Below are 20,450 nucleotides of genomic sequence, written 5' to 3' on the forward strand. Positions count from 1 at the left end.
CCTGGGGGAGCTGGGGGTGGTGACAGCCAACAGGAAGCTCTGGCGTGGGCTGGTCCATGAAGTCATGAAGAGTTGGAAGCGACTGAATGAATAAACAACAACAGGTAAAGTGTGACTGCAAGAGGCAATATGTTTTTCATTCAGTTTTGTACTTAATAATACTATCTATCCCACCACCCAGCCCAATATGAGACAAGCCAAACATGGAAGCATGGACGTTACACTTATTTCATTTTAATAGATGCTCTAGTAAAAACAGAACATATGAAAACATGCATCATTGGCACGTCCTTAAATTGGTCCAACATACTATGGTAGTTAGCAAAAATATTAATGTAGCTTATCCAATGTAATGTATCAATATACATCAAACTGGTATGTTTGGATATTAGAAATATCACCCCAACTTACTTCCCAGATTTTAACACAGTATAACAAGACTAGTATTGGTTCAAATCAAGTTAGAAATGTGAACAAATCTCCAGCATAAAGAACTAATGTTTATTGTACAGTCACTACAAGTTTGAGAAACTGCATTTCATTAATATTCATGCACATAATGTGCATTAATATTCATGCACGTAATCATTTGTTGAAACATTTTTTATAAACAAAAGCTTTTCAATTAGTAAAAACAAATGGAGCTAAACACACAAAGCCCAATGGAGCTAGGACTCTTCAACATTATGTTTGCTTCTTATCTGATATGCCCAAAATCATGGAGGTCCCAATTCAGCCAGCATTATTACTACATACACTCAATTAATTTCATCCATTAATTGCCTGAGAAACTCATATCCACTCTAATGAAATGAATGGAGAGATGCATAGTAGTGCTTGCATGATTTCCCTTACTGAGTTCCAGAACTAATGGAATGGCTCTTCAAGATCGTAAAGTTTTGTTCCTGTGGTATTAAGATATAGAAAATCCAGTGATGCTATTCTATATTCAAATAGTTTAAATCTAAAATATTAATTTTATTTACCTGCAAAATAATTTAGCACTATTAGCGCTAATATTTGGACTGTATAGGAAAATTGTACATGTTTGGTAAGCAAGGACCATTTGTAAAGAAATTACATGAGCAGATACCTCTAATTCAGAAAGTAGTCGATTGACAAACAGTACAAACCTATGCAAGTTTACTCAGAAGGAAGACCCACTGTATTACTCTCAGGTAAGTGTGCATAGGACTGCATCCTTAGTCAGGCAGAGCAAATTGTGTAGATAATTTCATTCAAAACAAGACCAGCAGTCTGCAGCTGTGATTCCCAAACTGTGCACCATGAGAGGGACTGACTGATGTGTTGTCTGAAAAATGAAGTGACCATGTTAGATGCATCTACCATCCAAAGTGGGGAGGACCCATGCAACACTGATTTCCCCTCCCCCTGCCAATATATGAGTGGTAAAATTTCAAGGGAAGGAATTAGGACATTCCAGGATTCCTCAACAAAGCCCACACTAGAGCAGGGGGAAGAGGAATCCCAGAGGCATCACCATTGCCCAGAAAGCACAGCGCCCTCTCTGATCCCTCGCTCACTGGGTAAAGGGGAGGGTGAAACACTGGTGGACAGTATTAACTGTCTATCATATAGTTGCACAGAGGATGCCTGCCCATTATTCTGGGAGTGGAATAGAGAAATATGTATATGTCTGAATGTAAAAAGTGATGTGTGCCTCCAATTTTAACCCAGAAAAAAACCTGTGCCCCAAGTACCAAGTACCAAAGGTTTGGATAACACTGGTCTACAAGAGATTTGCATGAAACGGGGGGGGGGGGCAGAGAGAGAGATGCGCCTCTTACAAATATTTCCATAACAGACATGTCTTTAGGGCACAATGCTTAATCTGAAAAGTTTAGCACAGTAAACTTCTGGTGTTTGATGCCTGAGAGAAAATATATGGGACAAAATCCTCTCCCTACTCAATCACATTTCAATACTTTGAATGTTTGTGTTTACAGAAGGCAGACAGCAAGAATACTGAACAAACTCTTTCCCCTCTAAATATATAAGAAATACCCCCCAAACCCCACCAAAAATAAAAGCCAATTATTAAAAAATTATTTCAGAGTAAAAGGTTCAGGAGTACACAGTGCCAGGATTGGGCTATGAATTCCTAAACCAGGCTTCTTAGAAATAGAAAAGGACTGCCAGAATTCTGTCAAAAGCTATCTTCCAACAAAGGTATTTGGATTCCTCAAAATTACAAATAGTTCGCAGTTGTTTACCATTTGCAGACAGATATCACTAACTAATCAGAAATTTAAAGGAGGCCTGGGTGATATTTAACACACAATTCATGGGGATGGATCCAGGATCTGGCTTCCACATGAGGGACTCTGCTCGATGAAGGTTCCTTTGCCTAATTTGGGGGGATTCCCCCTACCCCCCAGGTCACCTCATTCAGCAGGGTCTCCTGACTCTTGTGTAGCATTTTTAGGGGCTAGAGGGGCTGTTGTGGGAAAGGAGGTGTGGGGAAGTCCACTTTCCCCAGCACACTTGATCCAGCTTAAATCTGGATCCAACCTTTGATCTTGCCACTTTTTTCTTTATAGTATATTTGCTAAGATTTAGAACCATCTAAAGATGGTAAAGATTTACCATCTCAGCTGTTTTCCTGCAATAGCATCACATATCTATATGAGAACGGAATTCCAGGGCATTTTAGCCACACCTCCTTAGTGGCTAAATTGATTAATTGAACAGACTGCTGTACTTCTCTCCATCAGACTGTGGTCTGAACTGACGAAAGATAACAGCCTTTCTACTGTTTACACCATCTTTTATTGCCCCAAACATATAACAAACAGGTTGAGTTTACAGTCTTTAGCTAGCCTAAGATAACTGAGTATGTGAACAGGCTCATATTGTCCCACAATGGTCCTTGTGTTTCACTTTTCTTTCCCCCTCAAATTGTAAAAAGCACAACTGAAGTCAAAACAAACAAATTTTCTTGATCTGAATACTTTGTTCCAAACAGAATTTTTGTGGACTTCTAGCTATATTGACCACCCCCACCTGAATTCTGTTATAATTTATTGGTTCCCATTATATAAGGGCATGAGAATGCATTAGCCAATAATGTGCAGTCCACAGTTTATATTTTGTAGTCCGATCCAGTCTATTGATGGAAACCTTGAGCGAAGTTTATTTTCATAATAAGGTGGCACATATTATTTCATTTACCAATTAGATTTCTTCCCACCCACCCAAAAATATTTAAGCCATGTTCATTGTTCAGGAGTGCTCCTCTTCCCCTTCCAACTCTTCTCTCTTTGCTCAAGTTCAGCTTCAGTGAAAGCTGCTGGTCCCCAATTTGTGATCAAGTGAGGATTCTTGGAACCTATAAGAGACAATATTTTACTTGGAGTGCTTTAAATACCAATACTTCAATCCAACTCCAGTCATGCTTTGCTACTTGTAATTAGTTGTGCCAAAATGGGGTAGTACACCCCATCAAAACAAATGATTTAAAATGTAATTACCCATAATTCTCAGAGGTACTGAGGTGGCATACAGTAAACAAGAATAAAACTAATCATAACAATGAATTAAAACTAATTATAATACCATAAGCCAATAGAATAATCTTCATAAAACAATTCAGAGGCAGCTAAAAGCAAAATGAAAACCCAGACTAGACAATACACCAATTTTAAAATGCCTAGGTGAATAAACATATTTTGATCTGGCATCAAAAAGACTTTAAAGCTGGCACCATTTGTACTCCTGTGGGGAGGGCATTCCAAAGTCAGGGCACACCACAGAAAAGAACTTCCTCTGAAGACCTTAGGAGATGGGCAGGCTGGTAAAGGGAGAGGCAATGGTTTGGGTATTTGGGTCCCAAGCTGTTTAGGGCTTTAAAGGTAAGCAACAGCATCTTGAATTGGGCTTGGAAGCGAACAGACATCCAATGTAATTCAGAATCAGTGTAACACCATGCACCTGGCTATGCCAGATAAGTCCTGGCAGCCACATTCTGCACTAAACTGAAGCTCTGAAGTTGTCTTCAAGGGCATCTGTGTACAACACATACAATAATCCAGTTGGAAGATTACCAGAGCATGGATCACTGTAGCCAGACTACCCCTGTCCAGGAACAGTCGTAAGTGCTACACCAGCCAAAGCTGGGAAAAGGCACTCTATGCCACTGAGGCTACGTGAGCCTCCAGTGACAACATCGGACCCAAGGGTAGGATCCAATGGGGACCTACTGCTGACAGCAAGCACCGCTGGTTCTCAATGCATGCACAGCCAGCCCCTACCACCAGCGGCAGCAATGTAGTGCTTCCGAGGACAAGCCCCCAAACGAATAGAAACACAAGTTTCTGGAAGGGGCAAGTCGCACCTTCCATGAACTTGCATTTCCGGTCATTTGGGCAGGGCTGGCCACATGCGCACCAGGAACTGGCAGTGCTTGTCACCAGCAATAGGTCCCCATTGGATCTTACCCCAGGAGTACCTCCAAGCTACATACATACTGTTTTAGGGGTAGTGTAACTCCATTTAGAAAAGCCTGCACACTAGGGATGGGCGAACAAGCAATTTCCATTATCACTGAGATTCTCCGAACACCACCTTGAAGCTCAACTTGCTTAGTTTCCACCGTTTGATTGCTGTTTTTTTGTTCTGCTGCAACAGGGAAAGTGTGCATTTCAAACAGAGAACATGCACATTTTAAAAAACTGCACCAAAATGACACTTCCCCCCCATAGCCAGTGTAGTATAGTGGCTAGAGTGCTGGACTGAGAGTCAGGAGATCCGGGTTCTAGTCCCTACTCAGCCATGGAAGCTCACTGGGTGACTTTGGGCCAGTCACAGACTCTCAGCCCAACCCACCTCACAGGGTTGTTGTTGTGAGGATAAAATGGAGGAGGATTATGTACACTGCCTGGGGTTCCTTAAGGAGGAAAAAAGGTGGGATATAAATGCAATAAATAAATAGCGTAAAGTGTAAAAAATGTGCATTTTTTAACATGAATGCAACTTTGGGAATTATGAACATTTTTGGAGAACATGCTCTCCTGCTTGCGCTTATGTTCGGAGTTGTGAACAGGACACGTCCACATGATTTGTGAACATAAATGAACTTCTTGTATTCCGTGATATAAGAATCACCTGTCCACAGCACCCCCCATCTTTTCAGGATTCAACCTCAGGTTATTGGCCCTCACCCAGCCCATTACCGAAGCCAGGCAACAGTCCAGCACCTGCCCAGCCTTACCTGATTCATAGGATAGAGAGGAACAGAGCTGTATATCACCATCCTACTGGTGACGCTTCACTCCAAATCCTCTCACGATTACACACAGCAGCTTCATATAGATGTTAAAAAACATGGAAGACAAGATGGGGCTGTGCAGGATGGGACTCCACAGCACAAGTGCCACCAATTCAAGCAGTATTACAGTACCCCCCAATGCTACTTTCTGAAACTAACCCTGCAGGTAGGAGTGGAACCACCGTATCGCGATGGCCCCTACACCCCAGCCCACAGAACTGATCCAGTGAGAAACCATGGTTGGTGGTATCAAAAGCTGCTGAGAGGTGAACAGTGTTGCACTTCCCCTGACTTTCTTCTGACACAGGTCATCTATCAGGGAGACCAAGACTGTTCTGGTATCAAAACCATGCCTGAGTCCAGACTGAAATGGTTCTAGATCATCTGTTTCATCCAAAAGTGCCTAGAGTTAAACCTCCACCATCCTCTCAAGCACGTTGCCCAAAGAAGGGATATTAGTGACTGGGTGATAGTTGTTACGATCTCCTGGGTCCAAAGAAGGTCTCTTATGGACTGGCCACACAAACACCCTCAAAGCATCTGGCACCACCTCCTCTCCTAAAGAAGCATGAACCACTTCTTAGACCCACCTCTCAATCTCCTCTGGCTTGAAGTTAATAGCCAAGATAGGCTGTTAACATACAAGTGGTTGGTCAAACCCCTTCAAGTACTTTGGTCATATCCTCAGGTCTCATAAACTGGAATTGATCCCATACAACCAAACTGTGGACATCGTCACAGGGACTGTACAATAATGGCACCATGCTCAGTGTGAATATGAGTGGCTTTACCCTGGAAGTGCCTTACAAACCTGTCACAGCAGACCTCTGAGAGCTCTACTACACTGGTACCAGGTGATGGTCTAGTAATAACACATTTACTGCCTGGGAAAGCTCTGCTAGATAGCTTTCTAAGGATGCAATGGTGGCAGAGAAGCAAGGTTGTTTTGCCGCCATCAGTACCACAAATTGGGGACAATAATGTGCTCTTATTTGTGTTCAATCATAGTCACAATGAATCTTGTGCTATCAGTGTTCTAGCCATCATCCTGCCTGTTTCGTAGACTGCAGCATCCTGGTAAACCAAGGAGCTGGTTAGACCCTACATCTCAGGAGAGGATGCTTGGAAGCATCCATCTCACCATTCCAAAGAGACACCAGGGCTTTGACAGGAGCACCAGCCATGTCAACTGGAAACACCCCAAGAACATTCAGGAATGCTTCCAATTCCATAAGTCTGTGGGGGGGAACCATCTGAATAAATCTACCATTCTTTCAAAGCGGATTAGAAATTATCATAGAATCATATCATAGAATCATAGAATAGTAAGGTTGAAAGGGGCCTACAAGGCCATCGAGTCCAACCCCCTGCTCAATGCAGGAATCCAAGTCAGAGCATCCCTGACAAATGGCTGTCCAGGCTCGTCTTAAAGGCCTCCAGTGTGGGAGAGCCCACCACCTCCCCAGGTAATTGGTTCCATTGTCGTATTGCTCTTACAGTCAGGAAGTTTTTCCTGATGTTCAGCCGGAATCTGGCTTCCTGTAACTTGAGCCCATTATTCTGTGTCCTGCACTCTGGGATGATCAAGAAGAGATCCTGGCCTTCTTCTCTGTGACAACCTTTCAAGTCCTTGAAGAGTGCTATCATATCTCCCCTCAGTCTTCTCTTCTCAAAGCTAAACATGCCCAGTTCTTTCAGTCTCTCTTCATATCAATCTAAACTTCACCAGCAAATGATCTGACCTTGACAACAGGGTCACAGAGAACCCTCTCCCCCAACCACAGACCATAACTTGCTGCTCAGTTGAAAATACCAGATCAAGGGTGTGTCCTGAGCAATACCAGGTCTAGTGTATGTCCTGCATTGGGCTGATGATACTTTGAGACAGCCTGTTTGTTGTCATGTTGGCCAAGAAGTCTGAACCTCTCAAAGCAGATCCCAATGTGAGTATTGAAATCCCTCTGAAAAACTGTCCTGGGATTTTCCAACACTGCACCAGAGACCATTTTAGCCAATTTGATCAGGGAGGCTGTTGAGCAGTGGGGTGGTTGGTACACCAGCAACGTCCCTAATCTGTCCCTCCGGCCCAACAAAAGGTACAAACACTCAGACTAAGTACCCAAGTGGACCTGGTGAGGGAGATGGATCAGTTCAGGCTTCTTTGAAACCACAATAGGTAACTGCATATAAAAATAGCTAACAGCAACTGTGCTGGTTCTTAAAATAAGAGGTTACTTCCTACCTGGTTCAATTAATCGAATTAATCCCTCGTGATGGGCTACTTTATCTTTCCAGCTCTTGGTCTTGCTTGCTGCCACTTCCAACTTCTTTTTTACCTCCTAAAACAAGATTCAATGAATTTAAGCATTAACAGTAAAAGTTCTGTTCGTTCCATAGCCAAAAATTCTAGTTTGCGAGGGAAACTCTAGGAAGACCACAAAAGCTAAGCCTTTTCACATGACCATTTCAGTGAATGTTTGCATCAGCCTGAGGCAAGGCAATCACATGCATTTGCTGGTATGTGCAGGATTCAGCCAAGGTCAGCACATGATATACAACTGATATACACTTGAAGGCAGGTATTTATAGTGTATGCAACAGCCCATTTAGGCTGAATCTTGTGTATGCTGGCAGACCCACACAATTGCCAACTGGAGGCTAGCCATCCATGGACTGAGCTAGATGCCAGCACCACTATGATTTATCCCATGCTACTATATGGCTATGTTTTCGAAGAGGCCCTGAGTCTATTCCTGGAGGGGTATTTGAACCCTGTTCTCCCAGGTCTAGGTCCACACACTCTATCATTGGACCACACTGTTTTTAACCCTGGTAATTCCCAACAGGCAAGATAATTTCCTGTTAATGCCAGGGATGCTGTTAGTTTACACGATACAAACATGAAGGTCCACTAAGAACAGACACAATTCTATGTATGATTTGTCACTGCAAAATGGTGATAATTTACATTGAGAGTTTAAACTTTATGGCTCGAACTGCCCTGTTACCCATTCTTAATAGCATTTTGTTTAATCTACCACTGTCCAACAGATATCTGAGGCAAGCTGACATGGAATATCGCACTAGCTCACCTCATATTGTTCAAGTGCTTGCTTCCTATCCAATTCCAGTTGTTCTAACTGTTGCATGGCAACTTGAAGAGCCCTTTCCTTCATCATTCTCTGATTTTCCAATTCCTTCTTCTCTGCTTCAGTCACCTGAATGGTCTGTTGCTGCTCCAAGTGCCATTTCTCCATGTCTGCTCTCTTGGCAGACTCTTCTTCCAGTAGCCTAGACAGAGTATATAGTAATTGACGAGTATGCACCTTAGGAACTACACTATCCATGGACTGATACAATTTGAATCTCTTCTCAAGGTGGGCTAAAAAGTATAGGGTTAGAACAGGTCAGTAGAAGGTCTTTTATTTTCGCACTCCACGCCTCACAAGCTATCACACTCGGAGTTGAAATCCCTTCCCAGATCAGAACTGTAGCTACCTTTAGGATTCTTTCATCATCCCCTTTAGCATGTAGCAAAGCTTAACTGCTTCACATATCTGATTTCACTGGGAGAGCAATCCTATGACCTCTAGACAGTGTCTCAGGGATACTGGATATTTTGGTTTCCTGGCTCTGAGCTCCGAGCCAAGAAACCACACTCCTTGTCCCCTCGCAACCAGCATGGAAAGAACCACACTGGCTGCTGCTACGAGCTTGTAAACATGAACTTGCAGGGGGTGAAAGGGGGGCCGTTCCCTGAGGCAGGGAGGGGAGGAGACTAGGAACGTGGGGCTACGTGGTATCCCTAGCCATCTTCCCTTCCCCTCCCTGAAGCTTCCGCTAGATGGGTGAAATCGCCCATCTATCTAAAATGCAGAGTGGGAGACATGAGGCACCTCCTGCTCTGCACTGGACACTCGTAAGTCCCCGAGTTTGGAGGCTTATGAATACCGAGGGTACATCCCATAGGATTGTGCCCTAAATCTATTTCTTGACCTACAGACAACTCTGGTCTTTACAGACCCTGTTTCCCTGTCATCCATGCTGTAGAATGCCAGAAACAGAAAATGAGGAACAATCTATTACAGGGGTTCAAGAATGGAGGATCCTGCCTCAGCGCTGGAATGATTTAAAGTTGTTTTGTCATCCTACAATTCTATACCTCTTCAAGCATTCCACTCTTTTAGATATATGAATGGCAGCCCTTCATTCAGTACTGCTTAGCCTGAGATTTATTCCTATTCTATAAAATTACATACTGACCTGGCCTGAAGTCTCCTGACAGTCTCCTCATCTTGGCGTGCCTGTTTCTCATCCTCCAAGGCCTCCTGTAGCTGCGTATACATTTCCTCAAGTTCCTGGACTCTCAGGAAATATTGTTCTAGCTCAGATGACTTCTGGGCAACCTTCTCTTCCATTTTCTGTCTTATCTAGCAACATGAAATGAAGGAATTCATCCATCATCCATCAGAACAGGGGTGAGGAACCTCAGGGCCACGGGCCAAATTTGGCCTCCCTAGGGTACCAAACTAGAGTTCCCCAGATGGCCCCACCCTCTTTCCCCCACCCACCAATGGTTTGGTAGTTTCCCAGCTTTTGTGCTGTTTTTCCCCATTCAAAAAGGTTGAAATGCCTCTCCTAAGGCTTAGTTACTGGTGGTACGAGTTTTAAGCTACAATATGGTGGTATTTTTGGTCCTGCCCCTTTTACCTCAAACCTGTTGCCCACACCCAGCACCAGAATGTAGCCTCCAAGAGCTTTTCCAAAATTGAATTTGGCCCTTGGACTGAGAGAGGTTCCCCACTCCTGCTTCAGAACAAATGATACCGTTCATCCTTCTATGAAAGACAAGAAGTCCTTCCCCCCCCTGTCAAGAACACCCCCTCCCAATGCTTTGTAAGTTTACAAGTCTTTGATTTTTCCTTTTCATCCACATAAAAAGGTAAAGGTAAAGGTGTCCCCAACCAGTTGTGTCCAACTCTAGGGTGCGGTGCTCATCCCCGTTTCTAAGCTGAAGAGCCAGCGCTGTCCGAAGACGCTTCCGTGGTCATGTGGCCAGCATGACTGAACACCAAGGTGCACGGAACGCTGTTACCTTTCCCGCCGAGGTGGTACCTATTTATCTACTTGCAATTTCTTGCTTTTGAACTGCTAGGTTGGCAGAAGCTGGGACTGAAGACGGGAGCTCACTCCGTCACGCAGCACTCGGGTCTCGAACTGCTGACCTGCCGACCTTCCAGTCTGCAGTTCAGTGTCTTAACCACTACGCCACATCCACATACATATGGTTTATAAATATCTTAATAATAATTTTTAAAAAACAACTGGGAGCTTGTTAATTGTTTTGCTGTCCTTAGATACTTACCATTTTTTCTTTCTCCAGCTCAAGACTGAATCGATCTTGCAGTTCCATTTGAGTCTGCAGACGCTTCTTCTCTTCTTCTGAAGCTTGAGCTGCAGCTTCTTCAAGTTGCTGTGTTGGAGAAGGAAGAAAGTAGCAGAAATCTCCTACTGATTCATGAATATGCACAGGTACAGATAAACTATTTATTATGTAGTTTTAATGTTGCAGTGTTTTTTACTTGATCATATTTTTAGTTTAAATGTGTTGTAAGCCACCCTGGGAAAAATCCTATTGAAAGGGAGGATATAAATTAAAAATAATAAATAAGAAACTATGTGCAGCCAGGTTGAAATAATTTTCAAGCTCTAGAATCATGACACTGTAAGGTTAGGAAGGACCTAAAAGTCAGATAGTCCAGCAGCCTAGGCTGAGGCTTCATTCAAAACATTTTGAACTGATTAACCCATATCAATGAGACAATAGCTCACAAAAAACAAGTAGCACATGGGACAACAGAAGCACTATCCATAGATACCTGTCGAGCAGGAAATAAGGTTAGTGTATCACATCCAAGAAAATGAATGGTGCCATATGCTAAAAAAAAGAAAAGAAAAAGAAAAGAAAGACAACCCTGTCTTATGAGGAAAAACCAGAGCACCGTGTAGACCACAAAAAGATAGGGCAGCACATGCATCACCACACATTCATGTGGAGGGCACAGGTCAACATTACTTTGATTTTCAGTTCTGCAAACAATGCCTGGGACCCAGAGAGGCACATGCTAAAATGCTTCTCTGCATACACTGAGGAGTGTCTGGTTTTTCCTTTTAGCAGCAACTTCTCTGGGGCTTTCCTTCAGCTCTCCTATACACATTGCCAGCCTAACTGTGCTCTGTCGGGATAAGGAAGTAATAGGTGTTATCTTACATTACACAACTAGAGAAGGAACGCTGGAGAACTGGACCCAGGATTCAAGCATGGTAACCACAACTCTTGAGGCATGTCTGATCAGAAATTTCTAAACTGTTTGGTACTTTGTGCTAAACTGGAAATAAGGAACTAGTATCGAAAGAAATATTTGTGGAACGTTCCTCAGTCTTTACTATGGCACTCCTGCTGGCCCCATAATTCTCTCACCCTGCTGAATAAGCTATCAGAGATCAGTAGTGGTGCTGGGGTGGGGGGCTCATCACAATTGCTGTGGGACCAAAGCAACCTGGATGGGCTGAATAAGCATCTCTTAGGCTTTCCGAAAACAATGTATGAATATGCCCTCTGCAAACAATTCAGTGAGGGCCTGAATTAAATGCTACAAGTCCTCGGTATGTATGTTGTCTACTAGTAGTTCCAGTTTGAATTCGGCAAGCTTAGTTACATTTCTTGCCTGCCACCGGAATGTTTCCCTGCTTCCATCTGAGTATGGTTTAAAACATGTGAAGAGGGAACTCCCACATCTTTGCATTATGCTCGTGTATTGTTTCTTCTCTGTGTGAGTGCTGGCCAGTATTAGAAAAGGTTTCAGGCTGTAAGTTTCACCCATTAGACAGAAAAATGCCCTGTTCTTAGACTACACTAACAATCAAAGTTGTGTTGGACTGGGTGTATATCAAATTTCAGATGTGAAAATACCCTAACGATGCTGGGACCCCTGCAATCAAGTCAGTTAGTGAGGCCCATCCATCTTTTTATTATTTAAAATACAGTTCTACTGGATTTTGTGTACATTATGTCTATGCATATATAAAGGAGCAGGAAGGAAATGCCAAGGATCTGAGACTCTTATCTTCTCCCAGGCCTGAAAATGCCCTTCAAGCTTGAATTGTATGCCTGGCACCATCCAAGAAAGGTCAAGGTAAGCAATGTTGAAATTACGGGAGTAACAGCACAACACTTTTACATTAGCCGGATCTTCCCAATAAAAAAACTGTGGCTTTATTACACATATTTTTCGTTTTGAGTAACAGCTCTTATTTTAAAGCTAACACAATACACACACCCTCCCTCAGTCTTTGTGGGGTAGAAACAAACATTTCCTCCCCCTCAGTCATGGGGGGCGGGGGAGAAGCATAATCTCCCAGAAACTTCTGCTATGAAAGAATTGTGTAAGATTGCCTATTTCCTGTGGCAATACAGTAACAGAAATATTAGCGAGCACATTCAGCATCTCCTTTCCCTCTCTGATTGTATCTAACATTCGATTTAGGGAGAAGACAATTCATAGTTTGAGTATTATATCTGGGTCAGATATAATAGGACATAGTGCCAGGGCATTCTACCACATTATTTTAGTATCTTATATCAGGAGCAGACTACATTTAACTGCAGTCGGGAAACATACATTGCCTCAAGACGTATGAATTATAGCAAAAGTTTAAAGTTATGGGATGACACAGAAGAAAGGGCCTGAGGCCTGCACCCACCTTTCGGACAGTCTCCAGTTCTTTCTGCTTGTTCTCATTTGCCACTTGGAGCTCTTTCATTTGCCTCTCCAGTTCCTCTTGTTCAGCCTGCAGTTTCTGACGTAATTCTTTACGTTTCTGGCGTGCCTCTTTGTGAGGTGGAGGGCTGCTTAACCTTAGCAGATTTACAGTTGTCTGAATGGCTGTTTGAATTGTTGTTGACATTTTTTTAAAAAGAGTAGAGAGAACAATTATGCTCTATTGATTAAAAAGCCACAATACTATTTTTGGCTTAAGCACACACATTTTTTTACTCCAGCTGTTAGCCTGGTACCTTCCAGTCCTGCATTACTGTAACTCCCTACACAGGATTGTACACTACACCACGATGACTAGTTTTGTATTCATATCTGTTCTCCACACACTGGTGTGGTGGCCAGAAGTATTTATTTGTTTTATTTATTTTACATTTTTATCCCGCCTTTTCCTCTAAGGAGCCCAAGGCAGCATACATGATCCTCCTCTTCTCCATTTTATCCTCACAACAACCCAGTGAGCTTCATGGCCAAGTGGGGACTAGAAACCGGGTCTCACCAGTCCCCGTCCAATACTCTAACCACTGCACCACACTGTCACCAAACCCAACCACTTCACAGGTGGTCAGATTATGGCAAAGCCAAGCTAGATTTGCCAGTAAAGGCTTGATAGTTACAAATCAAACTTTGGTAAGACAAGGGAGAAGGGGCATAGCTCAGTGGGACAGCACATGCTTTGCATGAAAATGGCCCAGGTTCAATACCTGGCATCTCCAGGTAGGGCTGGGAAAGACTCTTGTCTGAAATACTGGAGAGCAGCTGCCAGTCAGTGTAAATAAAACTGAGCTAGATGGACCAATAGTCTGACTCAGTATAAGGCAGCTTCCTATGTTCCCAGAACCAGAAAAAATTACTTTACAGGCCACATGCAGCCCCTAGGACTGCAGCCTAATGGAGCCTAATTATACCTAATTCCATGTATCTCTCTGAACTCAGTGGGACTTACTTTCAAGTTAACCTGTTCAGGATCTGAGTATATACCAGATTTGGGGAGGGACTGTAGCTCAGTGATAGAGCACATAATACGTAAACAGGAGGTTCCACATTCAACCCCTGGCATCTCCCGTTAAGGGATCTCGGGTAAGTAGGCCTCTGCCTGAGATGTAGGGGAGCCACTGCAAGGCAGGGTAGATAATACTGGGCCAGAACAATGGACCAGTGGTTGGACTCAGTAGACAGCCACTTCTTCTGTAGACTGACATGCAGTTTCCAGATTACAATAGGCATATGAAAAGGCGGCAGGACTAAGCAAGTTGCAGTACCAGCTAATAACAAAAAAGGAACTTGTACTCTAGAATATATGGTTTGTTCAGGTTTTTGGTCTCACAATAAGTATTAAATTCAGTACCACCTCATTGCTTGAAGATTGTATACTAGGTCAACTTGTAATGGAGAACTGAACATAAGTCAGTCTCTGGCAGAGGTAGAGACCTGAACTCAGATCTCTCCAATCCAGAGATGCTATGCACTTGCCCCCTCAGCTCTCTCCTTGCTCTTCCCATACTGACAGCTTTGAGAAATGAGTCTGGGAGGTTGGCAGCTTATTATCTAGGCATGTTCCCTTATAAATTAATATTAAAAATAGTTAAAAATACAAACAGAGGTATGGGCTTTCCAGTACTATTTGACATCATCCTCTCTTTTAGTTCCCAAAGCCTGTATTTTTTTCCTAAATTTGCATGTGTACTGTCTGTACTACTGAAATGCCAGTACACTCTGCTGGTAAGCAAGTGTCTCAATTATGAGCCAATATAATTATAGCTGAAGTAGCTTTCCTACCACAAAAGCGAAATGGTAGTTTATTTCTGTACTATGATGCTTCTATGGTGGGAGAGTCAGAGAGGCAGTCTATGCACACAAGAGAGAGTACAGAGTACTATTGTCAGAACTGAGAAATTGTTTACTCTGTCAGGTTGCTGCAATTATTAGCAATCGATATTTTTGCAGTTTCTATCATCCTAAAAACTTTATTTCTTGCTAAATGACAGATATTAAAAAGGCACCATTTAGAGGGGCTTCTGCTAAAATTATTTCTTTTTCTGAGTTTATGTATATGCCTAAATTTCACAATCCAAATTTATTACCTATTTTGGGACTTTTCCCCAAATAACCTTAAAATCCCTAAAGGTGCCAGTTCATTCTTACCTTGAATCCACTCCTGTTTCTTCTTCTTATCAGAGGCACTGATTTCAAAACATTTCTCTAAGCTATTTATAAGAAAGAGACATTTCTTTCCATCTTTGTCAGGCAGGGCCTAATAGAAGAAAAATCATTTCCTATCAACTGATATACAATATAGCATTGTATTGATATACACACAAAAGTGTTTGTAAATATAACTCTTCTAGTAAGAGTTAGTTCAGAAGAAACAAATATGAATATAGTGCAGACGAATACACCCAAAGAACCAACCAGATCTCTCCCGCTTTCATTTATATATTATGTGTGTGTGAGTGTGAATGAGACATAGAGAGATCTCTCTCACACATGCACACAAACACATTCACTGAATATATGGACACCACCTGCTCCAAAACTATACTTGCATAAGCATGAATTAATGTTATGTCACCATTAAAGTTATCTCCAAAAACAAACTAGTAGTACAAAATCGTGGTAATTCCATTTTTCCTGTTTTCTGGAACAGAACATAGAATTTGCCTTTTGACAGATACCATTTGATAACAGTAGGTTGTTGACCTGCAGTTTTGCGCATATCCACACTATAGCTACTAGGACTCACTGACCAGTACTGTGCACAACCAGAACCACTGGTCATGGTGTTTCTGGAAAAGCAGGTAATTTTTCCATGCTGGACATCCCCATGCTCACATATTACAGTCTACTGTGGAGGTTGCACTATTCCCATACTCTTTACCATGACCTACATGGGTAGCAGGGGACTAATACAGGCAAAAGATTCAGGGACATGTGACTGCATGAGCTGGGTGCGCTACAAGACATTGCGCTCTTTTCAGTACCAGGCAAATACCTTTTCATTTTCCCAGGCTTTTTAGCTCTTCCATTTTAAAAATTGTGTTAGTGCATTTTTAGGTCTTTGCACTGCAGATGGCTTTTATCTTGGGTACTACTTTGGTTTTATTCTGTTTTAAACTTCTGTTTTTATTATGTTTTACTGTCTTATTTCATTTTATGGTTTTATGGCAGTCTTGTAAACTGCCCAGAGAACTTTGGCTAGTGGGCAGTATAGAAATGTAATAAATAAAAAAATAAATATAAGACACATCCAACTCCCAAAATAGTCTTTGTAGGCTTGTGCCCTAACACAGCTAATGTTACTTGCTTATCTCAGAGATAATCAGCATCTTTGATTCACAAGAATGAAAGGGACTGTACTCTGCCATGGACTGTAGTGTAACTAAAGCAGAGTGAAAGGGACAGCTGCTCCTTACATTCTGCTTTTTCCTGTATCAGTAGGAATACAGCATGTTTCTTGGCCCAGCAGTGTTCTTAGAACCATTTGGATGACAGTGGTTTATAAAACACTGTATTTGAAACTTAAACTGTTATCAATGGAAGCTTGAAACAACATAAAAATAATTACTTCTCGATTTTCATAAACACACGTTCATAAAACCTGTCATCTTAATTAATGGAACAGTATGCACATGCAACAAATTTGCATCCTCTTTACAATGTTTTCTGTATTTGGACATAGGAGCAAAGATGGTGATCACTGTATTGTGTTACTGATGAAGGTTAAAACTCCAGAAATAGTCCAACAGAATGAAACAATTCTTAAAGAAAAAGTAAGTTTGCCTGGTATCCATCCTCCTGGAAAAGAGAACATTCCTGTGTCTGTAACATTTCATTTATTTATTTTTACCTCTACAGTACAGTTGCTATCCAGTGCTATATCTCCTCTTTTATCTTTTAAATCTTCACTCACATAGTATGATATAACATTGGGTTTTAAGACAAACCAACGTTCTGTCCAGTTTTTCCTTCTGTGGCCTTTCTTCCACATATAACCCTGTAGAATATAAAATGATTCATTTACTTAACGTCAGAATTTCTGGCCTAGAGTTTTGATCTGAAATACAAATACAGCAAATAGAAGTATGTGTATTCATTTCAGTAGACATGGATCAGGCCCTTTAATACAATCTTTGTAAACGTTCAGAGATAACATTTAAAAATCATAGCTAATGAAAATCCATCAAGATAATTCCATTTTTTTCTCCTTATGTGGGAAGAGTATTTAAAACCTATCTAAGTCAGGAAAAAAACATGTAATCCATGCCAGCTAGAAATTATAAAGTGGCAATAAAAATAGCAAACCTGTGTAAGTGAATGAACATTAGGCTCCTGACCGCTTCTTCAGGCAATGCCAAACCATGGTTTAATATTATGCCCGAACCACCATAGTATCTCACACTGTATCATGCAGATACCACAGTTCACACAACCCAGTTAGGTTTTCCTCAACTTCCATGAAGATGGACATGGACCCAGCATGGATTCAATTCAAAATATGCATGCAAGCACTAAATGAGCATATAAATCCCTGTGAGAATGGGCCCCCATATCTTCATTAGCAATTCCAAGATACTTGTATAGCTGCACCATATCTCATTCCTAAACTTAGAAGATGAAGAAAAGCCCAGTAGGGGGCAGTGTATTTTGTCCTTCTCCTATAGGATGTTCATTAAAAAAAATAAATTATGACACACAAGAATTTGACCCTTGAGTGCACAGATTATCTTCAGCATACGTTACCTGGGTGCTAACTATGCATGCAAGTGTTAAAATGGCTCTACTGTACATTTAAAAAGAGCGGGGCACATACCTATTGGGTTTTATCCAATTTGGGTAAAGTTATTCAAAATGGTACCACACAGAAAGAGTGAGAAATGAAAGTTTAAAGAGAGACCATTCCATTATTTATTCAAAACTAAATTATCTGGTTTTAAAGAGGACATTGACAAGATTTTAGGAAAGCAGTTCAATAGAATTATAGTTACTTGCCCTATCTCCCCTGCCTTTTAACTTCACCACAAGATTCTTTTCATTTGTGAACAAGTTGCTCTGAAATTGTTGCATTATGAAAGAGGAATCTGGAATGAGAGCTGCTTTATATAAGGTAAGACAAAAAAGCCTGCATATATAATGCACTCAAAGCTAATCAAACTGGTGGGAAACAGGGATTTTTTTTAATTTATATTTATTTTAAAATGTTCTTGGCTGCCTTTCAGGGCAGAAGCCCACTGAAGGCAGCTCACAACAATAAAATACATAAAAAAATAAAAAAGCAATAAAAACAACAATAATAGCCGACAATAAAACCAGCAGCAGCAGCAACAGCAATAATAACAACAAAACTACAATTTTGCCCTTTAGAGGTTAATCATTTTCAGATAATACCTAAAGAACCAACAGAAACCATTCGGGTGTGTTTCCCTGATTCTATAAAGTCTGAAAAACATACCAAGTCCAGGGAATGTTGGGCTAAAACATTCTATTTTCTTAAACTAAATCAGCCTTAAGGAGCTTTTTTAAAACATAAATTACCTGCCTACACATACATTCACTGACTCAGAACAGGTTTAAATGAGAGAAATGGCAGAGCAAGTCAGCCTCTCTCTGTCTAGAAGCTGGTACTCAGCGCTCTTGTTATCCTTTGGTTGCAGAGCAGCATAAATGCAGGGAGAGTGGTGCATGCAGATACAACATTATCTCTGAACAGTTTTCATGTCAGAGCTCCTGGCACCTGGTAGCTTTGTTGTAGATGCAGCCAACCACCAACCCCTTCATTCTACTATTCCTCTGCTCAGCCAGAATCATATGTGACTCATCCCGGGCAACTAACAAAAAGCCTGAATTTAATTTTTATGAGCCTTCAAAGCGTAACCAAGTTCATAGGAGACCATTCACAAAGGTGCAGAACGCACAGAATTCCATCGTTGAAAAAACTTCCTTACATTTGCTCCAAGAAGCCTGAATTTTAGTGCTGCTATTAAGGCAACAGCACAAGATCTGTAAGCCTGGACTAATGCACTTATTCTAGTGACTGGCTGGATCAATGGAAGCAAACCTACATTCACCAACTGATCCATCCTGCACACTTGTTCCAGAAATATTTAGAGGTACATAGTCTCAGGATACAACCCATCATTTTACTGATGGGAGGGAAGTCTACTATTAACTTTAGGATAACACACAACCAGAGTACGAGGTGAATCTTCATGAAGCAACTTCCCAACTATAAGAGTAGTTTTAGCAATATGGCAACCATCCTAAGTAGACAGAAAGCCTTTCTCAAGGGAAAGTGCACAATGAAAGGCAGGACAGGAATTTTAGAACGATGCTTTAGACTAGCCTTCCCCAATCTGGTGCCCTCCAGATGTTTTGGACTACAAATCCCAGCATTCCTGACCTTGCTGGCTAGGGCTGATAAGTCCAAAACAACTGGAGGGCACCAGGCTGGGGAAGGTTGCTTCAGGCATAAAATATCCCAGCTTCAGGCAGGAATAGAATTTGGTGATCTATCAGGTTCCATCCAGCACTATGACCTATCTTATTTTTTGATATTTGATCAGAAGCCTGTCTTGAGCAGTCTAATCAAAAGGCATTTCATCTCAATGGTGCACAAAGGGAATTATTCCCCTGGAAATGCCAATGCATCATCTGACACCTTTGGGTCAACTGTGCAGAAATCCTTAACAGTCTTGGTTAAACTGAAACTAAACCACTAGGGGTGTTTCACTTAAGCAAACTTCCCACCACTACCTCCACCCATGCACCTGGGCTTCTGAGAAGATCCTTGCTTCCTCTTTATCACACCACATGGCTGCATGTTTCAAGGGATATTCAAACTTGAGGCACCACACTAAGTTGCTTGCAAAGTTTTTGTAGAAAACTTTATGTTCCAGTCAGGAAATTCTACAAGAAGTATCTTCCCTGTATTTAACACATCCCGAATATCAATATATTATACATAAATTAAAACATGATAATCAGCATGTTGGCCAGCAGTGCGTTTCCAGTCACCCCAATCAGAATGTGACATGGTCCCAACTAAGTCACTATCACAGGAGTGACCTGCAGGGACACTTGCATGAACAAAAATGATGATATAGTAAAGATTATTAGCCCATCTTCTTTTTTCCCCTTTATATGTAACAACTAGAAATGTGTTAACATGCCTTGATCTAGCTGAATTTCCTTATTAGTCAATAAGCCCCCCACCCCAAGCCTAAGCTGTTCATTAGGGAAAGATCTAAGAATACCACCTGAAAAGTTCAATTATTATTCTCAGTCTTTACTCAGAGATGCTGCTGTAGAATGAAGACTATGGTGCATTC

At 41.6% G+C, this 20,450-nt stretch overlaps 1 protein-coding gene across 6 annotated transcripts in view; it reads right to left on the minus strand.

Moving 5' to 3' along the window:
- Positions 1 to 214: 214 nt before the first annotated feature.
- SWAP70 (switching B cell complex subunit SWAP70) overlaps positions 215 to 20,450 on the minus strand; it is a 44,137-nt gene continuing 23,901 nt past the window's right edge. For 3 of the 6 annotated variants that reach the window (XM_084854331.1, XM_084854288.1, XM_084854322.1), the window contains 8 exons: positions 16,973 to 17,119; positions 15,271 to 15,379; positions 13,052 to 13,233; positions 10,653 to 10,760; positions 9,551 to 9,717; positions 8,380 to 8,578; positions 7,530 to 7,626; positions 215 to 3,349 (listed from right to left, as the gene is read on the minus strand). In XM_084854331.1, the coding sequence (XP_084710457.1) occupies positions 3,237 to 3,349; positions 7,530 to 7,626; positions 8,380 to 8,578; positions 9,551 to 9,717; positions 10,653 to 10,760; positions 13,052 to 13,233; positions 15,271 to 15,379; positions 16,973 to 17,119 (1,122 nt within the window). In that variant the 3' untranslated portion in view covers positions 215 to 3,236. The remainder of the gene's footprint in view (positions 3,350 to 7,529; positions 7,627 to 8,379; positions 8,579 to 9,550; positions 9,718 to 10,652; positions 10,761 to 13,051; positions 13,234 to 15,270; positions 15,380 to 16,972; positions 17,120 to 20,450) is intronic. The other 3 variants (XM_084854312.1, XM_084854295.1, XM_084854303.1) reach the window with 3 other exon arrangements.

The sequence above is a fragment of the Heloderma suspectum genome, chromosome 1 (assembly GCF_057233095.1).
Source record: "Heloderma suspectum isolate Gila_16-S chromosome 1, 16-S_ref, whole genome shotgun sequence".
NCBI classification, from domain to species: Eukaryota; Metazoa; Chordata; class Lepidosauria; order Squamata; family Helodermatidae; genus Heloderma; species Heloderma suspectum.